The sequence below is a fragment of the Jaculus jaculus genome, chromosome 11 (assembly GCF_020740685.1).
Source record: "Jaculus jaculus isolate mJacJac1 chromosome 11, mJacJac1.mat.Y.cur, whole genome shotgun sequence".
Taxonomy (NCBI): Eukaryota; Metazoa; Chordata; class Mammalia; order Rodentia; family Dipodidae; genus Jaculus; species Jaculus jaculus.
In genome coordinates, this window is record NC_059112.1 from 4,481,791 (window position 1) to 4,507,164 (window position 25,374).

General features: G+C 42.0%; 2 protein-coding genes across 2 annotated transcripts in view; one reads left to right on the forward strand and one right to left on the reverse strand.

Annotated features, from left to right (window-relative positions):
• Positions 1-24,493, forward strand: part of Jchain (joining chain of multimeric IgA and IgM) — a 112,391-nt gene extending 87,898 nt beyond the window's left edge. The window contains exon 7 of the transcript XR_006639583.1: positions 24,468-24,493. The gene's annotated coding sequence lies outside the window, so the exon portion shown is untranslated. The remainder of the gene's footprint in view (positions 1-24,467) is intronic.
• The window catches only part of Amtn (amelotin), a 31,197-nt gene continuing 6,516 nt past the window's right edge, over positions 694-25,374 (reverse strand). Inside the window, exons 5-8 of the mRNA XM_004665310.2 lie at positions 24,791-24,826; positions 24,233-24,259; positions 22,093-22,348; positions 694-878 (exon numbers count right to left, since the gene is read on the reverse strand). Of these exons, the coding sequence (XP_004665367.2) occupies positions 694-878; positions 22,093-22,348; positions 24,233-24,259; positions 24,791-24,826 (504 nt within the window). The remainder of the gene's footprint in view (positions 879-22,092; positions 22,349-24,232; positions 24,260-24,790; positions 24,827-25,374) is intronic.

A 25,374-nucleotide genomic window follows, 5' to 3' on the forward strand; every position in this document is an offset into this window, starting at 1 on the left:
GTCGTGTCTTAAAGACAGGAAAACACATCTCCTTTGAAGAGCTGGCCAGAACTGGTAGTCTCTGATTAAAGGTCTAAACCAACTTGGAGAAAATCATATTTTGCCCACTGTGTGCTTTTTTTTTTTTTTGTCTGATGGGCAATGTGTGAAGGTGTTGGTGGGATAATTACCCAGGGAAACTGTAGATCAGAAATACCGAGAAAAGGGTAGACTATTATTCATTCAAACCACAGCAGCCAGACTGACTTAAATTCTCAGGTTTTCATGAGTCAGTTAGTAAATCAGCTAGATTCGGAGAAGTAGCTTAATATTTATGAGCTAGAATGTGCTAAGGAGTTAGAAAATGTAAGTTTGCTAAGAAGTTCTTTTCTGTGGATGAGTTTTATAGATATGTACCTGACATTTGAAATAGCACAGAAAAAATCACATTGATGAACTGTTACAGAGTGCTGGGCATGCTTTACTCTCTTGACATACATTACTTCATTTTTGGTGTGCACCTCTGTGTGCATGGTTGTGTGTGAGTGGCGAGCATGTGGAGGTCAGAGGACAACCTCACGTGTTGGTTCTCACCTTCCACCTTGTTTGAGGCAAAATCTCATTGTTCACTGTTGCATTAGCCAGGCCAGCTGGCCTGCAGGCTTCTCGGAGGTTCTCTTGTCTCTCTCTCATCCCACACAAGTGTGCTAGGGTTCAGCTGCAGTATTCAGCTCCGTATGGGTTCTGGAGGTCCAAACTGAAGGACGAATGCAAGCATTTCATCTGCTGAGCCATTTCCTCAGTCTGTGTTATTTCTATATTATTTCTCAGAAGTTTTGAACAGTAGTGTCTGTCCTTTGGAATAGTAACTATGACCAAATCTAGGGACTGTTTTTTCCCTTTAAGAGGGCAAATGTTGCCCATGTTCATCTTACAACTGACGGGCTATCCTCAGATGCTACTGTGCTTGTCTGGGTAGACACCTGGATGTTCAAACCTGCTGTGAATCTTCAGTGCTTTCTTGGTCCACTACAATTTGCAGAGTAACTGGCTGCATTGTCTTCCTGTTCACACAGCAACACACAGCTCACACGGCAATGCACTGTGAGCACAAAATATGCTTTTCAACTAGTAAGAGCAAAAGAGGACTGGATGCACATTTGGGCCTCATGGAGCGAGGGTGCCAGTCCACACCTTGTAAGTGCTCTGCTGTCTGCCAGCAGCTTTGTCCTTGCTGGCAGCTGCCCTAGAGACACGGGTATTCTGCTGCAGAGAAGCCAGATGTTACCAGCTACTTGTTCCTAAATTTCTTCTTCTTTTTTGGTTTTTTGAGGTAGGGTCTCACTCTAGCCCAGGCTGACCTGGAATTCACTATGTAATCTCAGGGTGGCCTCGAACTCACGACGATCCTCCTACCTCTGCCTCCCGAGTGCTGGGATTAAAGGCGTGCGCCACCATGCCCGGCTTCATTGTTCCTAAATTTCTAATTGAGTTTCCCAATAGAACACAACTCATTAAACTAGTAAACATCTCATAAAAGAGTCCGGTACTGAGCATAGGTTTTAAGTCAGAACATCTTATAGACTATTGGCCAGAAAAAATCTGTCCCTAATTCCATTAGCTGTGGCCCGGGATGCAGAGCAGAATTGCACTAGGCATGATTACGAAGACTGTACCTGGGAAATGGGCCTGGCTGGCATTTAGAACTCCTACAAAGGGAACGTGATTTAGTCACCTTTCTTGGCTTATCTAGAATAAGATTCTGGACACAATCATATATTGTTTTTGGAGGGGGTAGGGTCTCACTTCTAGCCCAGGCTGACCTGCAGTTCACTATGTAGTCTCAGGGTGGCCTGGAACTCATGGCAATACCTCTGCCTTCCAAGTACTGGGATTAAAGGCGTGCACCATGCCTGGTGACAAAATTGTATTTTAAAAATCAGTTACAATCAGGTTGTTACTTTTGTAGCCACTGTAGTGTTTCCCCACAGAAAGACTTATCTCAGCTGTGAAATCATAATCTCATAAACCCATGTGATTACAGAAAATTTACACAGCTCATGTTAGGATCATGTATAGCTCATTACAGGGAGAGATTGGCCACCAGGCCTAGGGCACATGGAGTCCTTTTGCTTCAAACTCCTGTGTCTTGTGTCTAGGAGAGGGAGACTCTTGCAAATGGCGTGGTTTGCTGGGGAAGCTCCTTCAGGAAGTGATGTTGAGTGACTACTACCAGTATTGGGCTCTATAACTTGCTACTTAGGCAAATTTTTTTTTCCCCAGAGAAACAGAATCCTCTACATTTATAAAAGACTTATGTAAGGAGTTAGCTCACATGATGAGACACATAACAAGTCTCAAGATTGGCCTGTGGGACCCAAAGGAACCAAGAATGTGGTTTGTTGCAGTCAGGTTTGCATTGCTGCCAGATTATCACCCGACTAAGAGAGCTTGTGGGAAAAGGGTTTATTTTGGCTTATAGGCTATAGGGTACGCTCCATGATGGCAGAGAAAAAGGATGGCCTGAGCAGAGGGTGGACATCACCCCCTGGCCAACATAGGTGGACAGCAGGAATAGGAGAGTATGCCAAACACTGGCAAGGGGAAACTGGCTATAACGCCTATAAGCCTGCCCCAACAACGTACTGCCTCCAGGAGGCGCTATTTCCCAATTTCCATCAGCTGGGAACCTGACATTCAGAACACCTGAATCAAACCACCACATGGTTAGTTCTTCTTTCTGTCCTGGCTGGCTTGAAACTCAGAATTGCTGGGGCTTGATTTGCAGTGTGAAGGAAGGAAAAACCCAGAGCCAGGCTCATATGCAAGCAGGTGGCCCTGCATTACTCTCAGGTGCTCAGCCCTTTCCTACTATTCAGGCCTTCTATGGGGACAGGGAGGTGACCAGCCACAGTTAGCGTTCCAGGGGGCGCTGTCACCTGAAGCCCACATGGAAGTCTAGGAATGCGCACAGTAGAACCTGCTCTGGAAATGGAGGCCCAGTAGCATCTCACGCACACCTACCGTGCGTGGCGTTTCTTAAAGCGGGGCTGTGAGCACGTGAGCGTCTGAGACCCTTTGGGGGCCCTGAGGTCAAAATCATTTTTAAGACAAAACTTAGATATGATCTGCCTTATCCACTGTCATTCTCTGATATTTGCATAGTGGAGTTTTTCCCCCTGTGCAGCTAGGGTACATGATGATAAGCAGATATGAGGATCCTGTTTAATCAGACATCAACAAGATTTATAAATATACATAAAATTAATGTTACTATTATTGGTAAGATTTTTATTTTAGGAATCACGTCATTTCTCATATAAATATCTTGTTTATATGAAGGTATGATTTTTGCCTGGCTTGCCCAACTTAAGGCTTGCAGTGTCCACTGTTGTTTATCTCCACTGATGACTTCTCTCTCATGGAGCTGCATGCAGTGTAGCTTTTCTCAGCTCTCTGTCAGCTAGTCTGTAGGGAGGAGGTTTTCAGCTCAGCTCCAAGAGGACTTCTCAGTGAACTTGCAGCCCAAGCATATGGAGTCTTCACATGCTGACTTTCTGGCAAGGCTCCAATAGTAAAATAAATTAGAATAAATTCTTCTAGACATCCAGTAATGTTTCCAATCTTAATATTCTATTCCTTGAATATAATCGCTAATATTAAGATTTTATTTTATTTATTTATTTATTTATTTATTTATTTATTTATTTATTTATTTGAGAGAGACAGAGAAAGAGAGAGAGAGAGGGAGAGAAGAGAGAGGATGGGCACCCCAGGGTCTGTAGCCACTGCAAATGAACTCCAGATGCATGCACTACCATGTGTATCTGGCTTATGTGGGACTTGGAGAATCAAACCTGGGTCCCTAGGCTTCACAGGCAAGTGCCTTAACTGCTAAGTCATCTCTCCAGCTCTAATTCCTAATATTTTCAAAGGAGAATAAAATCCTGCTAGGGATCATTGCAGAAGAGGTGTCAGGAGGAGGTAAGAGCCAAAGGAAGGGGAAGAGTGCTCACGATGCTGTCATTCAGAACCAAAGTGACCTTGATGTTCGTGACCTCAGTGCCTGACACTACCTACAGAAGATCTGCTTAATAGGAGGTGAAAATGATGACCTCAAAGTAGAAGAGAGACTAGTTGGGAAGAAGAAGGGAGTCAGTAGAAAGGGGGTTTGGAGGGAGAAAAAGGGGTAGTGGGAGGGGATTAATAGTGGCATGTTGTTTATATTTGTGGAAGTTTTTTTTTTTTTTTAACAAAAATGTTTTAAAAATCCTGCTAACTGTAGAGTGGGATTGATTTTTTTCCCTTACCACTATTTAATTTTCAAATCTCTTAGAAAACCTCATGGAAAAAAGTTTCTTCAGAGAAGAGGATTGAATGGTAGACATGATGTTAGAACAAAATGATAATGTAATCTGAAGTACTGTGAATCTCTAACCTGAGATTTACTATAATTAAGTGAATTTAATTACATTCATGTATATTAAGTCAATTCTTAGCAAACTGTAGTTACATGAAAATGTTCACCATGAACTTAATGCCTTCATAGAGTCACTCATAAGCACCCCTGGACCATTTGTGCTGTGAACAAGCATGGCCACTTCCCCCAGGAGGGAAGTTTGTGGCAGAGCCGCCCATGTAAAGAAACCTCGAGCTTGGTCTCCCAAGAGTGGTGGTGGAGGGATGTGCCAAGAACTATGCTGCCACCTAAAGTTTAGACGTGGCTTTATTATTCAACTAGAATTGATTGAGGTCTCATTCTGTGCAGAGTGTAATGGCATAAGATCATGTCAAGTAATTTTGCTTCTAGAAACATAGAATGTAGCTGCTGAGGTAATTATGCACACGCACCCAAAGTCAGACTCAGTAGCTCAGGGTACTATGGACTAACTGCCAGGTACTCAAGTAGAGCTGTGTCTCACAGGGCCACTTCAGTGCCGGGCATGGTGGCCACACCCTTAATGCCAGCCCTCGGGGGCTGAAGGAGGAGGATCTCCGTGAGGCGGAGGCCACTCTGGGACTACAGCATGAGTTCTGGGTCCGCCTGGGCTAGAGTGAGACCCCAGCACCGCCCCCCCTCAAATTCAGAGACACTTTCTGTGCTGCAGAGAAGAGCCCTTCATAGGCAGGGATGGTGGCAGAACCTAACTGTCAAGCATTAAATTAAAATAGAGGTCAGAGAGGAGGAGACAGTGTCCAAGGGAGATGGGATGGGGACAGGGAACAATTTTGGTTCTTTCTGGACCCCAACTCTTCTTTTTTAGAATGCATACTTCCTTTTTTGAAATTAAATTCATAATATAACCTACTATCACATATAACTTAAAAACGAAATTATATTACATGAACATAAAATGCCCTTAGTATAATTGAAAGGAGAAAGAGAAGTGTAACAGTGAGGGTCTATTTCAGTACCTAGTGGCTGAGCAGGGAGCCGGAATGAAGCAGTCAGATGCTTGCACTGACGTGTGGTGACAGACAGAACCTAGAAATAGCACAATTACCCCATGCTGACAGAACAAAGGTATAGGAGAAACTAGGAGAAAACAAAACAACAAAATAACTCCATCTGAAACATTGCTAAGGTGAGTAATGGTGGGCTGGACCTGTCTGGAAGGTAAAAGAGGGAATGACCTTACTTATAGTAAGTAGAGCATGTCTAGACAAATTATAGATTGTTGAAGTGAGAAAAGGAGGAAGAATGGATTCTTGGAAGTGAACTGGACCTTTTTAATATGTGGCTGCCAAAACAATCCCTTGTTCTGGGGGATGGAGATGAGACAGAGTGTTCCAGAAGACCACATGTTGAAGTAGACATGGTGTCTCTGCTATCTAAAAAGACTGCAGAGAACATATGCTCTGGCAGGAAACAGGAAACTGGAGATCCACAGAAGAAACAGCAGAGCAGAGCGGTTTTGTGGTAGGCTTAGGAATTGTAAGATTGAAAAGGTAGAAAAAGTGAGATTGAATAATAGTGGGCCATTACAAGTAATTTCAAATACAAATTTTCATAATTTCTTATATAAAAATTTAAAATGACAGAATTACTAATAAAATGTAGATGAGAATGTATTTTACACATGCCAGTTAACTCTCATGTCTCAAATTTTCACTGAAAAATGCTTGCCTTGACCACGATATGGAGACAGACGCGTGTGTGCTGTTGTGCTGTTGTGGGGAGCAGAGTTATTGACTTAAGAGCTGTTGAGTAGAGCTGCTTCCCACAATGTGAGCAGCTCTTGGAAACCAATCTTCTCTGAAAAGGAGGTGTGTACTTAAATATTTAATGTGGACTAACACTGTGTAAAAATTGCCTCATGTTACACATAACAATAGATTCTGAGCTCAGATAAATTATTTTATTTATTTTCTCTTTAAAAATATTTATTTATTTGAGAGTATAAGAAGTGAGAGAGAGACAGAAAGAGAAAGTGTGAATGCACCAGGGCTGCCTCCTGCTGTAAACGAGCTCCAGATGCCTGCACACTTTGTGCATTGGCTTTACGTGGGTGCTAGGGAGGTTGGCAGGCTTTGCAAGTACGTACCTTTAACCACTGGACCATCTCTCTAGCCCCAGTTTTCTCTTATTTAGATATGTGATTTTATTTATTTTAAATTATTTTATTTGCCTATGTGAATATCTGGCAGGCATTTAAAACCCATGCACAATGTGAGCCAGACCTCCCTTGTTTAGCACTTACTATTCACGCCAGAATATTTGGTAACCCTGCCTTCCATAGTTTTCCAATCATTGTGACAGCCAGCCCTGCCCACAAAAATTACCAAAATGGGTGCTGGGAGATGGCTGTGCAGTTAAAGGGACTTCCTTGTAAAGCCTGCTGGCCTGGGTTCGATTCCCCAGTACCTGTGTAAAGCCATGTGGTACATGCGTTTAGAGTTTGTCAGCAGTGGAAAGAGGCCCTAGAACATCTTTACTTTCCCTCTCTCAAATAAACAACACCGGTAGGTCTGGGCGAGCATGGTAGGACCTTCTATTGGGTAGACAAATATAAATTCAAACTTTGTTCAGAAAGTGTGTGAGGTGACAGAGTGTTAAGCTCTGGTGCTGTGGCCTGTTCTAATTATAGACAATAAACCGTTATAGCTCCCTCCCCCCACTTTCCCTTTGCAACTCCACTCTTCAACATATCCCCTCCCCCTCTCAATCAGGCTCTCTTTTATTTTCATGTCAAGATCTTCTCCTCCTCTTATGAGGGTTGTGTGTAGGTTGTGTCAGGCACTGTGAGGTCATGGGTATCCAGGCCATTTTGTGTCTCGAAGAGTACATTGTAAGCGGCCCTATACCCTTCCTTTGCCCTTACATTCTTTCCGCCACCTGTTCTGCAATGGACCCTGAGCCTTGAAAGGTGTGATAGAGATGTTTCAGTGCTGAGCACTCCTCTGTCACTTCTCAGCACTATGGCCTGTTCTAAAATTCACACCTTTGCAGTGTTTCATGTTTCTGAATTTTATTTTTTTATTTTTTATTTTATTTATTTGAGAGGGAGAAAGAGGTAGAGAGAGGGCAAGGGAGGAAGGGAGAGAGAGAGAAAATGGGCACACAAGGGCATCCGGCCATTGCATACGAACTCCAGATGCATGTGCCATCTTGTGCATCTGGCTTATGTGGGTCCTGGGGAGTCAACCTTTGGCTTTGCAGGCAAATGGTTTTACCTATAAGCCATCTTTCCAGCCCTAAAATTATTATTATTGTTTTTTTGTGGAAGGCTCTCGCTCTAGTCCAGGCTGAGCTGGGACTCACACTGTAGCCCAGACTGACCTCATGTGCATGGTGATTTTCCTATTTCAGCCTCCCAAGTGCTAGAATTCAAGATTCGTGCCACCACATCTGGCTGATGTTTTTTCTGAAGTACAGTCTTCTCTAGCCCAGGCTGACCTGAAATTAATATGTAGTCTCAGGTTGGCCTTGAACTCATGGCAATCTTCCTATCTCTGCCTCCTGAGTGCTGGGATTAAAGGTGTGTGCCACCATGCCCTGCCTGGCTGAATTTTTGATAAAATCATGGCCATCAACAGGATCAAACTTCTTGAATTAAAAGAAAAAAAGTGAGTTTCAAGTTGTACTGATTTGCTAGTAGAGATTTAAGCAGAATTCAGATCCAAGTTGTCTGCTGTGGGTCTTTGTGGCTGAATCTCTAAGGAATGTCATTTGTAGAGTACCATGCCTCCTCCACATCAGTAGGTAACTCCAGACATGAGGAAGGTACGACTAGAAGCCCTGTCCTTGTTTTACAAAATTTAGTTGCTTTCCAATGATGAGAATCTTTAAATCACGTCCAAGAGAAGACCCCAGAGCATCCCTAGGTTTCTTGGGACAACTGATCCTATTTTCACCATGACTTGAGGCTTGGGAGGGGTTTCTCACCGCGTCAGGTGCTGCACGTACACCCCAGCAGCTGAGGGGTCACCTAATTCACTGTCTCGGGACTTTCCAGAGAGCTCTGTGCAAACGCAGTCCTTGTTTTCCATGGGGATATGCTATTTTCACAGCTCATTTGAATGTACACCAAATGTCCTTTTTTGGCAGAAAGTTATGTTTTCTTGAGGCACAGGATCAGAAATCTAGGACCTGGTAGTTTCCTATAGAAAACTGTAGGGTGGTTTCAAGAGTGGGGTTGTATATTATTTCTTTCATATAGTCATCACCTATTGTATTGTCTATCACATTACATGCACCCAATAAACATCTTTTGACTGAAGGAGAGACAAAAATATCTGGGTGGTTCTTAGTGCTTTGATTTTTCCCACTGTTCCGGCTTGCTGTGGATGTTTCTGACCAGCAGGGGGCGTGGAAGACCCACTGTAGGATTAGACAACAGACCCGGCACAGGGAAATTTCTAGTCACAGCTCAACTGTCAAAAAGGATAGAGAGTTGGGCATGATGGCGCATGTCTTTAATGCCAACACGCGGTAAGGGAGGTAGAGGTAGGAGGATAGCCATGAGTTCGAGGCCACCCTGAGATGACAAAGTGAATTTCATGTCATCCTGGGCTACCGTGAGACCCTACCTCGAAAAACAAAACAAAACAAAAACAAAAGAAAAAAAAAAAAAGGGGAAAGAGAAATTTGAAATTGGCAAGAAGGATTAATTTAGGTCTTTAAGTAGAGATTACTTTTATAGTGTTATTACTGGCATCATGCTAATATGGCAGACGGAAAAACCTATCTTTATTTTTTTTTAAATAGTTAAAGAAGAAAATAAAGATGGATCAGAACTAACTTTGATTTAAATTTGGCTGCATCCACTTTAATTTTTAGGTATATAATGCAAACATACATACAGAATCCTCAAAGAAAAGAATTTAAAAACTATTTATTGAATTATGTCACATGCATATTAAAAAGTACCTAGCACTTGTTGAATTAGTGAGCCATAATTTAAAGTATATTACACACAATAGTTTATATGATAGATTAAAGTTAATATTACGTATTTTTGGTTATATTTTAGTTATCCTTATATTTAGTTAATTATATAATCAGCTTCATTCACTAAATAACCTTTTGGTTGAAAATCCTTATTAATGGGTTCCACCCTTAAAGATTTTGATTTAATTAATCAAGAATAGGATCTGGGCATAGATCTAATACAGTTTGTTAGGACCTTTTACTCTGAAGCTAACGTTTGAAACACTGCTCTGAGCTGCATAGCGAAACTATTTTCCAAAATGGTTGTCCTGACTCACAGCAGAATTTGTTACATATAGAATATAGTTTTCCTAGCTCTTGCTGTTATGGTTCTAGCTGGTCTGTGTTTTCAAAATGTCTGGGTATCCAAGTTCAGTGTGGTGGTCATCTCTTGGGAATTATATCTTTGCCTCATTGGACCAGATCTACACTCTAACAAAGCCATCTAGTGTGTGAACACATGTTAATGTTGGAGAAGCGCTGGCGTGTCTTGTTTCTTTGTGCACGCACAGGAGTTCAGCTTGTAAGATCACATCCCTTCATGTGTCCATTTTTCACTTCTAGTTTACCTTTTAAAACGTACATTTCCATTTTTTTCCTAGGCTTGGTCTCTCTCTAGCACAGACTGACCTGGAATTCACTGTGTACTCTCAGGCTAGCCTGGAACCCACAGTGATCCTTTTTCCTCTGCTTCCCAGAGTGCTGGGATTAAAAGCATTCACTGCCATACCCAGATCCCATTCTTTTTGAAATAAGGAAGTTTTTTTCAGGTACTCAAAAAATATAAAAGTGGGCGAATTTGGAATGGGACATGGAGAGCCATGATACAGAAATCTGTTGACTTGGAAATTTAAATCTTTCTAGAAGAAAAGATGCCAAAAATGGATAGAGGGTTCCTAAACAAAGGAAGAATATTTAGGCTGGTCATTATTTAGGGCTCTTAGCATCTGTATCTTTCTGGTTAGGTTTAATCAAATACCTAATTAGTCATTCATTCAGAACACTGAATGACAGTTTGTGCTGAACGTACTTTATCAGTGCTGTGGATCCATGTTTCCATGTGTGACATGAACGGATGATCATTTTGGCTGATGCTGGTTTGACTGAATGCTGAGGGGATGACGCAGGTGTTAGGGTGGTCTCCACATTAGGCAAGGCATAGTGGAAGAAGTGGAACTCCATATGTTGATATATGTGTTAGCTCATTCAGGGAAAGGTTAACTTTTCCTCATAGAATAATTCCAGTTCAGTTTTTTTTGAGGTATCTCAGTGGTCAGCGTATTTCTTGCACAAGCATGAAGACCTAAGGGGGCCTGTGGGGGCTTGGGGTATCTGAGTTCAAGTCTCCAAAAACCCATGCGAACAGCTGGCCATGGCCACACAGGCCAGTCCCTCCAGTCTGGAAGTGGAACAGAGATCTGGGAATTTCTGGTGCTCACAAAACCTGGCAAGCTGTGGGATCATTGAGTCTCCAGCTTAAATGAGAACAGGCGAAAAAGCCATGGAGCAGGACACCCCATGTTCCACTCGGCCCCACAGTGTAGTGCACCCCACAACAGATGAGCTGCGTGGGTACATACACCACATACACACACCACTCACACTCCACACAGTACACATGCAAGAGAAAAGAATTGCAATTAATACGTGTAGAGGAGAGAGGACAGAAATAGAAAATCATTATTAGAATATCTCAGAAAAAAGACAAAATAATAATGGAAAAATTAGGAAAACCTGGAGTTTAGTTAATACCGAAGATGTTACTATTGTAGTTGACAGATTGAAGAATACATAGAACCAGCTGGGTGTGGTGGCACACACCTTTAATCCCAGCACTCGGGAGACAGAGGCAGGAGGATCACCGTGAGTTTGAGGCCACCCTGAGACTACATAGTGAATTCCAGATCAGCCTGGACTAGAGTGAAACCTTACCTTGAAGAGAAAAAAAAAATCAAATGAATAAAGAAAAATAAGAACACATAGAACCACATTATATTAGTTTTCTAATGACTCTGTTATTCTAAAATTATTTCCAAATAAAAAATTGAAACATGAAAAATGATTCTATGAAATAAAAAATTAATTATACTTCCTTATTTTGATTTAGTTCTTAGCACCAACTGCATGAAAATAAATACAAATGTAGCTAGGGCTTTCTTTTGAAAAGAGGCATTATTCCATTACAGAGTGAGGTGGTAATACTAACTGCAAGCTTCCACACCTTCTCTGCAAAGAATTGTTCCTGTGAGATGAAAAATAATATTTTTGGGCTGGAGAGATGGCTCAGTGGTTAAAGCATTTGCCTGCAAAGCCCAATGCCCTGGGTTTGATTCCCCAGGACCCATGTAAAGCCGCATGCACAAACTGGCACATGCATCTGGAGTTCATTTGCAGTGGCTAGAAGCCCTGGCATGCTCATTCTCTATCTCTGTGCTTGCAAATCAATAAACAAAAATATTTAAAAAGAAAAGTACATTTTCTGTAGAGATGTTCTTGCATAGGCATTTCTGAAATGTCACTAAGGCATAGAAGCAGGCACCATGAGGATTTGCATTGTATTGCAGGTGATGAGGAGGGTCAGAGCGCAGGATGAACTTCCTGATGTCTTAAGTTTCAGGGTCATGAACCGTGGTACAATAATTAACAAAAACAGAAGGTGCAGGAAAAGGAATATGAGGTAAGGTGATTTAATTTGTGAATATGCCTGTGCATGCTATGGAGTCTGCATTGTGCCTACTCTTTGACTTCTTTAAAACACACAGAATAATTTATCAGAACTTGGGGAATGTTAAATGTGCTTAGCACTGGAGTGGTAAAAAGACTAAGATTCAATTAGACATGACACTGTAACCTCCTTGCTGTGATGATGTAAGAGCCCCGAGCATATTTCTGCTGATCGCACAGGCATAGCCAGCTTCACTCAGGCTGGTGAGACATTCATTTGAAAAGCAAATGAAGCCACAGCTGTAGTTTGTGGGGCAGACAGGGTGTGGAGGCGGAAAAATGATTTGTAATTAACTAGGTGAAGCTTGCTGACATCAAGTCTGATTTGAGTAGTGATGAAGAAGATGCGTGGGTTTCCCTCATTGGTAACCCCACAACTACTTTGGAGTAGCAGAGGTGAGGAGAGACACACATTAAGCAATCTTAGGTCAGCTGATCAAGCACACACAGTTCTTACAGGATGCACAAAACAGACCACCGTCTTCCAGCCCCAGGAAGTGCTGAGAGTACCGGGACCAGCTCATTGCTCTCCACATGCAAACACTGTTCCACCTTTATCACCTGTAGAGAAAGAAAGAAGTTTCTTTTGGATTTAAAATTTTTCTTTTTCATTTTTTTCCAAGGTAGGGTCTCACTCTAGCTCAGACTGACCTGGGACTCACTCTGTAGTCCCAGGCTGGCCTTGAACTCACAGAATATTTCCACCTCCAAAGTGCTGGGATTAAAGATGTGAGCCAAGAAGCCTGGCCTAAAATTGTTTTTGCTTTTATTATTTTTATTTGCAAGGGGGGGGTGGAGAATGGGCATAGCAGGGCCTCTTGCTACTGGAAACAAACTTCAGCGGCACTTTGTGCATCTGGTTTATGTGGGTTACTGGGGCATTGAACCTGGGGCATCAGGCTTTACAAGCAGGCACCTTGAATTGCTGAGCCATCTGTCTAGCCCTAGATTTAAGCCTGTTCTGTGGCATCTGTATTCCTTTAACTAGCACCCATATCAGGCTGTTATTTCCACTTATTTTCCATAGGCTGAGTTGGTTGAATGGTTCTTATCTTGTGGCTGGAGCACACTGCCAGGGCAGACTGCTGCGCATCATCCATTTCATCCTATTCCTAAAAACTTGCTCGTGTGTGTGTGTGTGTGTGCATGTCCACACAATATGACAACAGAAAAACAGAAAGTTGAAGTAATACTGAGTGTGTGCTTTTAATTAAATTATTTATTTGTGTGTGTCTGTGTGTGCGTGTCTCTGTGTGCATACCACACACTTGACAACACAAAAACAGAAGTTTAAGTCATACTGAATATATACACATTAAATTATTTACTTGAACGTGCATGCATGTGTGCACACACATATGCGTGCCAGGGCTTCTTCCATGGCAAACACATGCCAGACACATGTGCCACTCTTTGCTCCTGGCTTTCATGAGTGCTGGGGAACTGAGCTCAGGCTAACAGGCTTTGCAAGCAAGGGCCTTTAACTGCTGAGCCATCTCCCCATATATTTATAGCATTGCTATACTGTTTTAGTTTTCAAATGAGAACTTTTACATGAATTTAAAATGTAGTAGTTACCTTTTTTTGGTATCAAAATACCTGGCAGAAGCAACCAAAAGTCAGAGAGGCTTATGTTGGCTCCTGGCTTAGGGGTAAATGCCTTTGTTGCAGGAAACCTTTTCCTGGAGTGATATGAACATGTATGTCTTCTCCCCAGATAGGGCTTAGACAACAGACCAAGGAATGATTATACCAATAGTTGGGCATGGCGGTGTACACTTTTAATCCCAGCACTTGGGAGGCAGAAGTAGGAGAATCACTGTGAGTTCGAGGTCAGCCTCAGACTATATAGTGAATCCCAGGTCAGCTTGGGCTAGAATGAGACCCTACCTCAGAAAAACAAACAAACAAACAAAAGAAAGAATGATTGCACCAAAACCAGGCTTGGGGAGCCACTGAGTTTATTGGGGTTGCTCACAGAGCAGGATGAGGAGCTGCTTATGTGAGCCATGAATGACTCAGACGCAGAGGAGCTATGCGAAGTCTGCCCCACCCTGGATGAGGGCCTCCCTATAGCTGCTTCCACGCAAGGGCGGCTGCATCCCCTGAAGCTGCATCTTGGGAGCGCACTGCAGCGCTTGCAGGCAGCTCAGCTGAATCATCTCCTCTCCAAGAAATGGTGCTCCCTTTCAATAGCTTTAAGGCAGGGTCTGGCAACCCTTTCCCAGCTTACTCACGTCCCGAGTCCTGCCCCTCCTAGGAAGGAAGGTTTCAGTTTCTACTCAACATAACCTAGGGGAGTGGTTGACTTGACTTCCTGAATCAGAGCCTCCTTCCTCTCTTCCATTGGGAGGAATCTGCTACATGGCAGCCATGGTGGCAGTGGAGGTGGCTCAGTCGCATCCAGACACATCAGGAACTGGGCAGGTGTCTGGAAGTAAGGGTGGGCCGTAACTCAAAGCTTATTCTGGTAGCCTTACATCTGCCAGCCGGGCCCCATATCCAAAGCTCCACAACCTCCCAAAACAGCGCCACCTACTGGGGACCATGTGTCACATACATGAGCCCAAGGGGACATTGCTCATCCAAGCCGCAACACAAAGTAGCAGCATTACTCCACAGTACTTTGAGGTCCAACATAGACACCCCGCCCAAACCCTATGTCCCCACGTATTTGTGTCTCTCATGTCAAATTCTTATTTTCACTCGGGATAGGAAGGGTCTATTTTTAAGGGAAGCATAAGAGCAAAAGAGAACACTTGACTTGATCCACACGGACAGTCTGTTTATTGAGAAAAACAGCAAGGGGCAGCAACCTTCCTGCAGGAAGAAGGCTGAAGCTCTGGGCCAGGCTGGGGTGCAAGCTTATAAGGAGGGTCCTCAGAAAAACAGACTGTACCCGGTGTAGGTCCAAGGGAAATATGTAGTTATTTGTGTCCTTGCTCAGAATAAGCGTTTTTTTTTTTTTTTTTAAAGCCAAATTGTCTATGGAGGATATCCCATCAGACAGTTTTTGTTTTCTCAAAGATTCCTGAGCTAAGGGAAGTTTATCAATCAGGAGTAGCCTGTCAAGGCTGTATGTCTCTGTGACTTCTTTATTGCCTGCTAGCTTTTTTTAAAACTTTTATTAATATTTTCCATGATTATAAAAAAATCCCATGTTAATTCCCTCCCTCCCCCTGCCTGCTAGTTTTAAAGAGAGTTATTAACTCTAGTTCCCTGTAGTTTTCAGGGAAGGCTATTAACACTTCAGCCCGGATTCTGGAAAGATAAAAAAGGTTGGGGAGAATTGGTGTGTGGGGCATCTAGGGGAGGAGGACTGTGTGGGCTGTAATGGGGGGAGGTGACAACTCATCTCCAACTACTTTTAGCGGAAGGGGAAGTAGATGTCTTGGGGTGTCCCACACAGTCTTGTGGAAGCTGGATGTTTAGGGCCTGATATTCAGTGGCCATGAAGAGTTCAGTGACTGGTTGTGATGTGAAGTTGAGGATTCTGTCTAGGAGGAATTCAGTGAGGCATCTGAATATACAAGGACAAAAAGAGGGGTGAACGTTATCACAATCAGAGGAATAAAGTACATGTCAGAGATAGGATAGGTTTAACTTGAAGGGAGTAGAGTTGTGAGATTTGTTAACTTATAGCAATAATATCTTAGTTGGTCACAGAGAGATGTCAGGTCATATGTAGAGAAATAACATTATTGGCTATTAAAAAGGCTAATATAGCCCCAAAATATTATTCGCTCTGGACTGGTAATATTTACCTCTCCACAATCATTGTAGTCCATCAGTGAAGTCTTAGTCACACAGGTGTAGCTTTTGGGAGTTTCAGCTTTTAATTATCCATTTGCCAAACTTCATTATCCCATGTCAATCTTTTGAACAGGCAAGGAGGCAGCTCTTTAGGAGAGTGATAGTTATCAGAGCCATTAGTAAAGAAACACCTAGATCCTGTCAAATCTGTTAGCCATTATGATCTAGTTATTGTCCATGTATGAGTTTTTTGCATGTGACATGATATTTATGGGTGATATGAACATATTTAAGGTAGAAAAATAATAATATAGGTGATAAGGAAGAAGGAGTTATTAACTTGGATGGGAAGTTAATTGCAATTTGTGGGAATATAAAGATTTGGTTTAGGTAAGGTAGGAAGTATAAGAGATTAGTATTGAAGCAATAGTTGAAATATCTTAAATTGTTTTAAATTTAAATATGATAAGAGATTAAGAAGTTAACTAATTCTAAAGTTTAGGTTTAAAGTGTGTGTGTGTGTGTGTGTGTGTAAAAGTCTTTAATATAGAAGGTTCATGGTCTTTACTTGGTTCAAAGATCAAAAAGTCTTATCTGTAGGAAAACTAATGAAAGTATATTAATCTGAAAGGCTAAAAGTTTTATTAGTCTTGATAATTTGTCATTATTAGTTGTTTATTTTATAAACATAATGAAATTATGTTTTGTATAATTATAGTGATTATATGATACAATAAAATATATTTTATATAATTAGGTCCAATTTTATTTGTTAGAATAAGTTTATAGTCAATAAACAAAAGTCTTACTCCATAGGAAAACTTATAAGAGTAGAACACTTAATAAACCTATTGTTGTAAACAGATGTTCCATGTAACAAAATAAAGGCTTAGTTTTGATTTTTATGTCACATTTAGATAGAGTTTAAATAAATAGACAAACTAGTTAAAGTACTTTGATCTTGCTAACCTTGATATTGATATGGGAAACTAAGGCTAAGAAAGGAAAAACCCTAGAAGCTGTATAGTGGTTTTAACTTTTAGCAAGGAGAGAAAAATTAGATATCCATATGTATAAGAAGTTAAAGAGGTCCAGTAAAGACAGGAGTTTCTTTAAGAAGACAGGGTTTGTATTTGATTTAGTGAGATGGCTTGAATTTGTTGTGTGTGAGAGAGAGACCCTAGCAAGTCATAGCCAGATGGCAGAACTGTGTGTGAGAGGTAGAGTTTTAGAAGGGGCAGGATTTTAGAGGGATTTGGTGACAGAGGAGAATTTGGTAGGTAGAACAAGAGGTACAAAGGGAAGGGCGGGAACAGAGGACAAAGAAGCCCTGCAGGAAAGAACCTCAGACCACTTGCCATGTTTTCCGAGGAAGCTGTCAAGATCAATAAGAATATTAAAATCAAATGTACCAAATTTAGACCAGTGGTGGCCATTATCTAAAGAGTTTTGTGGCCGATTTTGAACAGAGAGCCAGAATAATTTGTCAGACAAGAGCTCAGGAAGTTGGAGCTCCTTTAAATTAGCCTTGAGACATGCCAATGGAGTGTCTTTTAGAACAAATAATTTAGAGCCACATTTTGAGGACCAGGACTAGAGTGGCCAATCCCACCACCAGGGATGTCTCCCAGGCTTAGGGAGGGCAAATGAAACCCAAAGTTTAGGAGGGAGTGTCCCCACACTCACAGTGTTTGGGGTGTCCAGTCGAATGTCATGTGGGAGGTTTCTTCTTCAATTGTCCATGGACTGAAAATGAGAAGCTCCCAGAGTTTCTAAGGTCTGGGGTGGGACGCCTCTGCCACAGACTGAGAACGAATACTCTGTCCTGAAGTTGTAATTTGATGAGGGTGTGGATGCAGGGGATCACATGGTGAAAGGCCTCTAGTCTGGAGTTCAAAAGTCTGGTGGGAGAGGGTGAAGAGAAGAAGAAAAGGAAGAAGCCCCAGGTATCAAGTTGGAAAGACTGAAGGTTTTAGCTCACAGATGGCTGTTTAGCTCAGAGTCATGAGTGAAGTGAGCCTTTGTTCCCCTGAAGGAGTGAAACATTGGCAGGGAGGGAGAGGAGAGAGAAAGAAAAATGGAGGGCACAGCCCGAATGCCCCAGAGGGCTCCCATCCAAGTCATGGCTCCAAAATGTAAGGAAAGTGTAAGACAAAAGCAACAGAGAACACCGGTCTTGATTTCTACTGACAGACTGTTTATTGAGAGAAACAGCGAGAGGCAGCAACCTTCCTGTGGGATGAAGGCTGAAGCACTGGGCCAGGCTGAGGTGCAAGCTTATAAAGAGGATCCTCAGAAAAACAGACTACCAGCTGCAGGTCCAAGGGAAGTAGATAAGGAACTGTAGTTATTTGTGTCCTTGCTCATAATAAGCTTTTTGAAAAAATACTTTATATTTACTTATTTGACAGAGAACGAGGGAGGGAGTGGGAGAGAAAGGGAGGGGGAGAGAATGGCCATGCCAGGGCCTCCAGCCACTGCAAATGAACTCCAGTTGCATGCATCCCTTTGTGCATCTGGCTAACGTGGGTCCTGGGGAATCGAACCTGGGTCCTTTGGCTTTGCAGGCAAATGCCTGAACCACTGAGCCATCCCTCTATCACAGAATAAGCTTTTTTTTTTTTAAGCCAAATTGTCTAGGGAGGAATCCCACCAGACAGTTTCTGTTTACTGAAGGTTTTCTGAGCTAAGGGAAGTTTAGCAATCAGGAGTAGCCTGTCAAGACCATATGTCTCTGTGACTTCTTTATTGCTTGCTAGTTTTAGGAAGAGTTATTAAGTCGGGTGTCGCATGTCACTGAAGGTCATCTGTTCCTAGCGCTCATCAGACAGCAGACAGAAGCACAGGTGTCGCATGTCACTGGAGGTCATCTGTTAGGAGTACACTTGATATTGCAGCACTCATGAATAAATTTATAACTGTCTTGGTGGGAATTTAACGAAACTGTTTCTTGCTAAATTTTTAAAATTTGCTCCAAATCCTCCACAATTCATATGTGTTTTATTCAGAGTCTATAAATTTGAAGCCTTGAATGATAAATCTTAATCTCCTAAAAATCTTGGCATATATTTGATTGCTGGTTGTGTCATACTGATGAGGACAAATGCATATAATGAGAAACATTATTAACATGGTCCATGCTGATTCTATTTAGGGCTTTACTTCCTATTTGGATGAATTGCTGTGGTCAGGGTTATAAATTTAAGCAAGATTAAATTCTACCTTTTAGATGGGTGGTGCATTTTCATGACACTGGTTTGTTTTAGTGTTTCTTTTACCAATGCCATTTCCTACCTTAGGATGTCCCAAATTAAACATTAGATGTCATAAACACTAGCTCTGACTCTAAAGCAGCTTGAGGACACACAGTAATCTGCTTCCTCTGTATGTTGTAAACCATAAAAATTAATTTGCTTATTTATGATTAAATTGTTGCTATTTTGTGGGAGAGTGAGCCGTTAGGTAATTGTGATTATGCCAGAATTTATCCTCATATTGTTGACTGTCATCTCCTTTGACCATACTGCTTCATTCTTCCAAAGAAAGTTCTAGGCTTCCTCCCTGTTGACTAGGCATCAACAGTTGTACCGAGGACTGGACCCTGTGAGCTACACAACCAATCAGACAGGCAGGATGTGCTCACTGGTATGATAGTGGCATGATGGTTGTGGGGGCAACCAGCTACTCCCAGTTGGATTTGAGGCCCACTCCATGGCAGAAAACTCACAGATGGTAATAAAAACCTACTCAGAAGCCTGTGGCTTGGAAGATAATGGGCATAGGAGGGAAACTACTGTTGTTTGGCTAAATGGATATGTTGTACCCATCATACTGCTTTCTAAATATTTATGCTTATGTCCATAGATTAGTGTGACTCTGACCTTTTGTCAGAGAAACTGTGAGGTTGTTAGTGACTGCTGAAGAGATTCAAATTTTATGAAAATACTGAGGATAACTGCGTGCTGAGCACTTGTGACTAAATGAGACATATCTATCACCTGTCCAAGGCCCAAGGGACATTGCAGGATAGGGGCAGGAGGCATGTACGAACCAGAGGAAATTGTAGAATAGGGTCGGGAGGAATGTATGAACTCAAGGACATTGCAGAGTGGGGCAGAAAGAATTCTTCACTTGAGAACATTGTAGAGTAGGGTTAGGAATATAGTAGGAAGCGGAGGACACTGCAGACCAGGGGACGCTGCAGTCCAGGGGCAGGAAGAGGGCAGGAAGCAAAGGACAGAGAACAGTGCTTAGGGATCCTGTTTTCTGGACATGAGTGGTCTTCCCGTTCATGATCTTACAGTGACTGTCATTACCTAAACAAGACCTATATAATATGGGGACCGTTAGTACCTGTCTTGGATGGTGGAAGAGGGTGACAGCTATATTAATGTGGAAAAGGAGCTTTCTGGAAAGGAGTACAGTAGATGGGGGTAGGGACGGAGACAATAGATGGTAACAGGAGGGTATTAAGATAAAATGTGTTATATATTAAATATATGTATGAAAATTGTCAACAAAGAGATATAAGTGGAAGTCCTAGGCTTAGGTCCTCAGGAGAATGTGCTAAGTAACCTCATGTAGTTTCTGAAGACCCCTAACACCTACTATCCCCAAAGAGGGAAAGAGTCAGTTTTCAAAATATATTTTAATACACATATCTGTTAATATTTCAAAGACAAATTTATCTGTTAAATTAGTTTTTAGAAGTTAGCATTCTCTACATTTAATATATTTTCTGCCATTTCGAGAGAGTGTCCAGGTAAAGTGAAGATTTCTTCTGAGGACTTTCAGCGTATCTCAGTCAGTTCCACACGATTAAAGATGACTCACAGGCCATCACCACACTTATGGCTATTTGGCTGAAGAAATGTGTAGCAGCTTAATGAATGCCTGGAAGAAAAGAAAGTATCTCTTAAATGTAGGAAGAATATAGCATTTAATTATTTTTGGGGGGGAGGGGTGATCAAGCTTATTTTCTAGGAATAGGAGTGTCAGTGACAAATCATTTTTTTTAAATCCAAAGATATTTGGCTCTAGACATAGTCCTATGTTAAACTGTGATCTTTGCTAGCTGGCCTGAGGAAAGCTTTGTTTTACATCACTGCTGCACTAATTCTAGCAGGTTGCTAGGGGCTCTGTGTTGGCTTGAATGTGTACCCATAGACTCATATGTTTTATTCAGATTAGACTTCCCACATGAGTCTTCAGCAGGAAGGTCTCTGCTACCAGGGGCATGTCACTGGGGCGGATTGTAGTGCAGCCTTACTAGGCGTGTGGAGAGTGGTTTGGAGCTCTGGCTGTTTGTGCTGTGGGTGTTAACTGGGTGTTTGGTGATGTCTGTCTGCTTTGATCTTTGGAAATGAACTAGCCTCTTCCACCATTGATAGTATTTCCCCTGGAATTTATAAGCTTAAATAAACCCTTTCTTCTCATAAGCTGCTTCTGGTTGGATGTTTGTCCCAGGAAAGAGGATATAATTTCAACAGGTTCTTTCCAGTACTACGTTAGGTGCCGAGGCTTATTGCAGTTAGTAAGTTGGAGAAATTTTACAATGAACTGAAGTGCGTTGGTTGCATTTGTGCATGTGTTTTCAAGAAGACAAGGAGAGAATAGTCTGCTTGCTAATGTTTCCAGCTTTGACCCAAGGTGGGAAGTGTGATGTACCAGTAATTAAACATCTTCTTTCAGAGTTTTATATCACAGGATTGGTGGTCTAGCAAAAACATTTCTTCAGGTACCTCAGAGTCTTGTGCATGAGTACATAGCCCCTTGCTCTTATTAAGAATGATATTGGTTGGGGCTGGGTAGCTGGCTCAGCAGCTAAGAGTCTTGTGCACAAGCAGGAGGTCCTGGGTTTGATTCCCAGCACCCAGGCAAAAACTTAGTAGTGGCTGTGTATGCCTTCAACTTCAGTTCTGGTGTGTGTGTTTGTGTGTAAGACAGAGACAGAGGCTCCCCTGATCATCCAGTCTAACTGAAGATGGGGAGCTCTGGGTTCAGTGAGAGATTGTCTCAGGGAAACAGGAAGAAAAGTTACAGAGGAAGACACATGACTTCGTCCATTGGCTGTTGCAGGCCATGGCCATGGGGCGCATGTGCCCACACACACACACACACACACACGCACACACACGTGTTCACATTCTCTCTTTGCCTCACAAGCAAGGAAAGCTCCTGCCCCACTCCAAGCCAGGAGGACTCACCACTTGTTGATTCTGGCGTGGTTTCCCCAGTAGTGTGCGCACCCTTCCGGAGGCCCGCAGGAGTGGTCATTGCAAAGTCGTCATCTGTGGACACTGGTATGTGGCCCTCAGTTGTTCCCTGAATGGTTCCTGTCTGTCCTGCAGGAAGAACTCCTTTCTGAGCATCAGGATTGCTCCCTGCTTGATTGGTGGGCAGTATGCTTCCAGGGAACAAGGGATGGAGGAAGAGGCCTGTGAAGACTTGTGAGGCCAATGGCTGAAATGAAGGAAGGAGACAGAAAACAAAGTCAAAAGGAACATGTTTTAAGGCTGGCCAGCCAATCTGTATTCTTTGGCGGACAGCAAATTGGGGAAAACATGGAAGGATGGAGTGGGGAGGTCAGAGTCAGTCAGAGGAGAGGGGAGTTAGAATCCGAGGAGAGGGGAGCAGACTTAGTGGTGGTTTCTTGCCTGAGCAGGGTCTGATGCTGGCTTCACTGAGGGATTCTGTGCTCACTCATCTCCCTGGGGATGGGATAACCACTTCCAAGTATTCATGGGAAAAGGACTAAAGTGCAGTTTGATATCATGAGCTGATCTGTCATTAATACTTAGGTAGAAAATCCATAAAATACTGATAGGCTATATCTCTTTTATTGACCTAAAACACAGCCTTTGTTTTGCCTATAGGTGTTCAAGAAAAGTCATTTAATAGACCACACATTAATAGAAAAGTTAATGCAAGTAGGTTAACCATCATCACCTTCATTGCTCACATCTTTTCAAGGTTCCACTGATGCATTTTTCAGAGGCCTTGCTCAGAAGTATTTCTCTTGGTACTTGAGCCACTGTGTGCTTTCCAAGGTTACTGAAGGAGCTCTCATTGCTAGAGGCTGCTTGAGCAGGTCGGGGCAGGTCCAGCAACCTACATTTACTCTAGTTCTCAAGGTCATGCTGAGATGGTCTGAGGGCCAAGACTGCTGCTTGGGGAGCACTGTCTCAGGTCTCAGAGCCATCAGCACCAGAGCTAGGCCTCTGCTGGATGAGACGGAGGGTGTAGTGCAGAAGCTTAAGCTGAGGGCCACCACTCCACAATTCCGCAGCGAGGAAAGGAGGGCCTTTGCACAAGCAGCACAGAAGGCTATGGCTATCAGTCCGCATTTCATGTTGTATGGGTAAGGATTAATTTGTAAAGTAGTGTGCGTTTTGGGCTGCATGAAGAATGTAATTATTAGTACAAATTGAGCGAAAACATGTTTTAAAACATCAATGTAGTGCTTTGAAAATAGGTTTTGATCTATTGTTTTTGCCTTTGACACCTAAATTGCTTAAGCTTGCTGAGCCTCAGCATATCTGTACAGCTCTGTCAAAAATCTAGACTTGTGGCTTATTGAGGGTTAAAGACCGTGTCTGTCAGAGACGGGCTGCCACGTAGAAGGCCCAGGAGCAGGGCCTGCTTAGGTGTCAGCGCTGGCAGGACAGACCCTGACCTATCACTTCATTTTATTCACGTACGGAATGGCAAATATCTACCTGCTTTATGGTGGCAAACTATTTAATAACTGTTCCCAGATGTTGCCTCAGTTCCTCACTGCTGTTGTTATGTTTAGATATCATGTTAATTCAAGCTGTTCTCTTTAAAACATGACCTATGGATTATTGCATAGAAATTCCAAGTGATGTACTAAGATTTTTATTTGAGTTCCATTTTTCATTTATTCATGAGTGTAGGAAAGAGCTCATCACCCTCATAATATGGAAAAATATTTTTTTTATAAGAATGAAGCCCAACAAATTTAGTATTGCCTACAGTGAATGTCAATGCTGATATTACTCTACACACACATGCATTTTAATAATGTAGATAGATTTTCATGACCATAAAGTGAGAAATCTCACTGGCTTTCTGGATAGAACTTAATTTGATAGTAATATATAGAAAACTAATGCTAAGTCGAGTTAAGAGAAAAGTAGTTAAGGATGATGAAATGTGCAGCTGAGAAAAGTGATGTAATTCAAGGACATATGCACATGCTCAGGTCATTGTCAGGAGCAGCAGATCCAGGGCTGTGGTCAAAGGAAATTGAGAGGACAGAAAACATTGAGGTAGAAGGGAAAAGAATGTAAAGCGATAGTGATTTAAAATTTTTTTTCTCTTTACCAGTTCCTCTGAGCTTAGGAGAGTACCCTAAAAGCAAAATAGAATGTTTCAGACAAATTTTAATATGCTCAAGACTGAATATATGTATATTTGCATATTTATTCTCATAACTTAAAAACTTAATACTTTTTAAGCATTGTAAAGAAAAGCTTTATTATCAATAATATATTAAACTGTGACCTATATTACAAAATTTACAGCAGCATATGATATGAATTTATTTCTTCCTTTACAGTGAGGCTTGGAGGACTGACTGGCCACCTGATCTGGTATGCTGCTTACGAACTGAGGGACTGCAAGTCTCACTATTTACTCATTTTTGAAGTGGTCTCAAAATTAAGTCTCCAAGAGGTTATTTTCAAAGTTAAATGAAACAATGCACATGCAGTGCTTGGACTTGTGCTGGCGCGTAGGCAGGATTCAATACGTGTTAGATCTTGTTATTGCCAGTGGCCACGCATGACAGCCAGTTAGAAAGCTGTGACTGAGAGCTGGGATAGGAGCACTTATCTCACACCTAGCGTGTTGAAAATGAAAACCACATTCAGATAATCTTACCTGGGCTCCAAGTTGTGCCACAATAATTGGTAACATCTGAACAAAAGGGAAAAAACTCATTGTTAGCATACAATACTGGTAGGAAATAATGGGCCATATTGCTTGATACCCTAGCTTCATCAGTGCTCTTAAAACTAGGAAAGAAATATTGAGAGCCAGGGAAATGTCACAAATTAATGACTGAGAAAGATTTGGATGAAGAATTGGTGCAAAGGGAAAACTTGATACAATTATAGATTTAGTGAAGAGAATGTTCACTGTGCATATTTAATAAAGCAAATGAACAATAACTTTTCATAATAGAGAACTTAGCACACAGTGACATACTAAGCAGTCATTAAAAGGGGATTAGCTTTGTTGAGGTTAAACTTTATTCATCTCTTAATTTTTTCCTTGGAATGGTCTTGGCCATCCGGGAAGTCTTCAGTAGAAGACAGAATATGCTAGACAGCACCCATTCTGCTCCATTTCTCTCTTCATAGTTTTCATTTTTGACTCCTCCTCAAGTCTTCACACTGTCTTGTTCCCCTTCCTAAATGTCTTCTAGAACAGCCGCGAGGGAGCATGCTTAGTTTTCTGGGTGT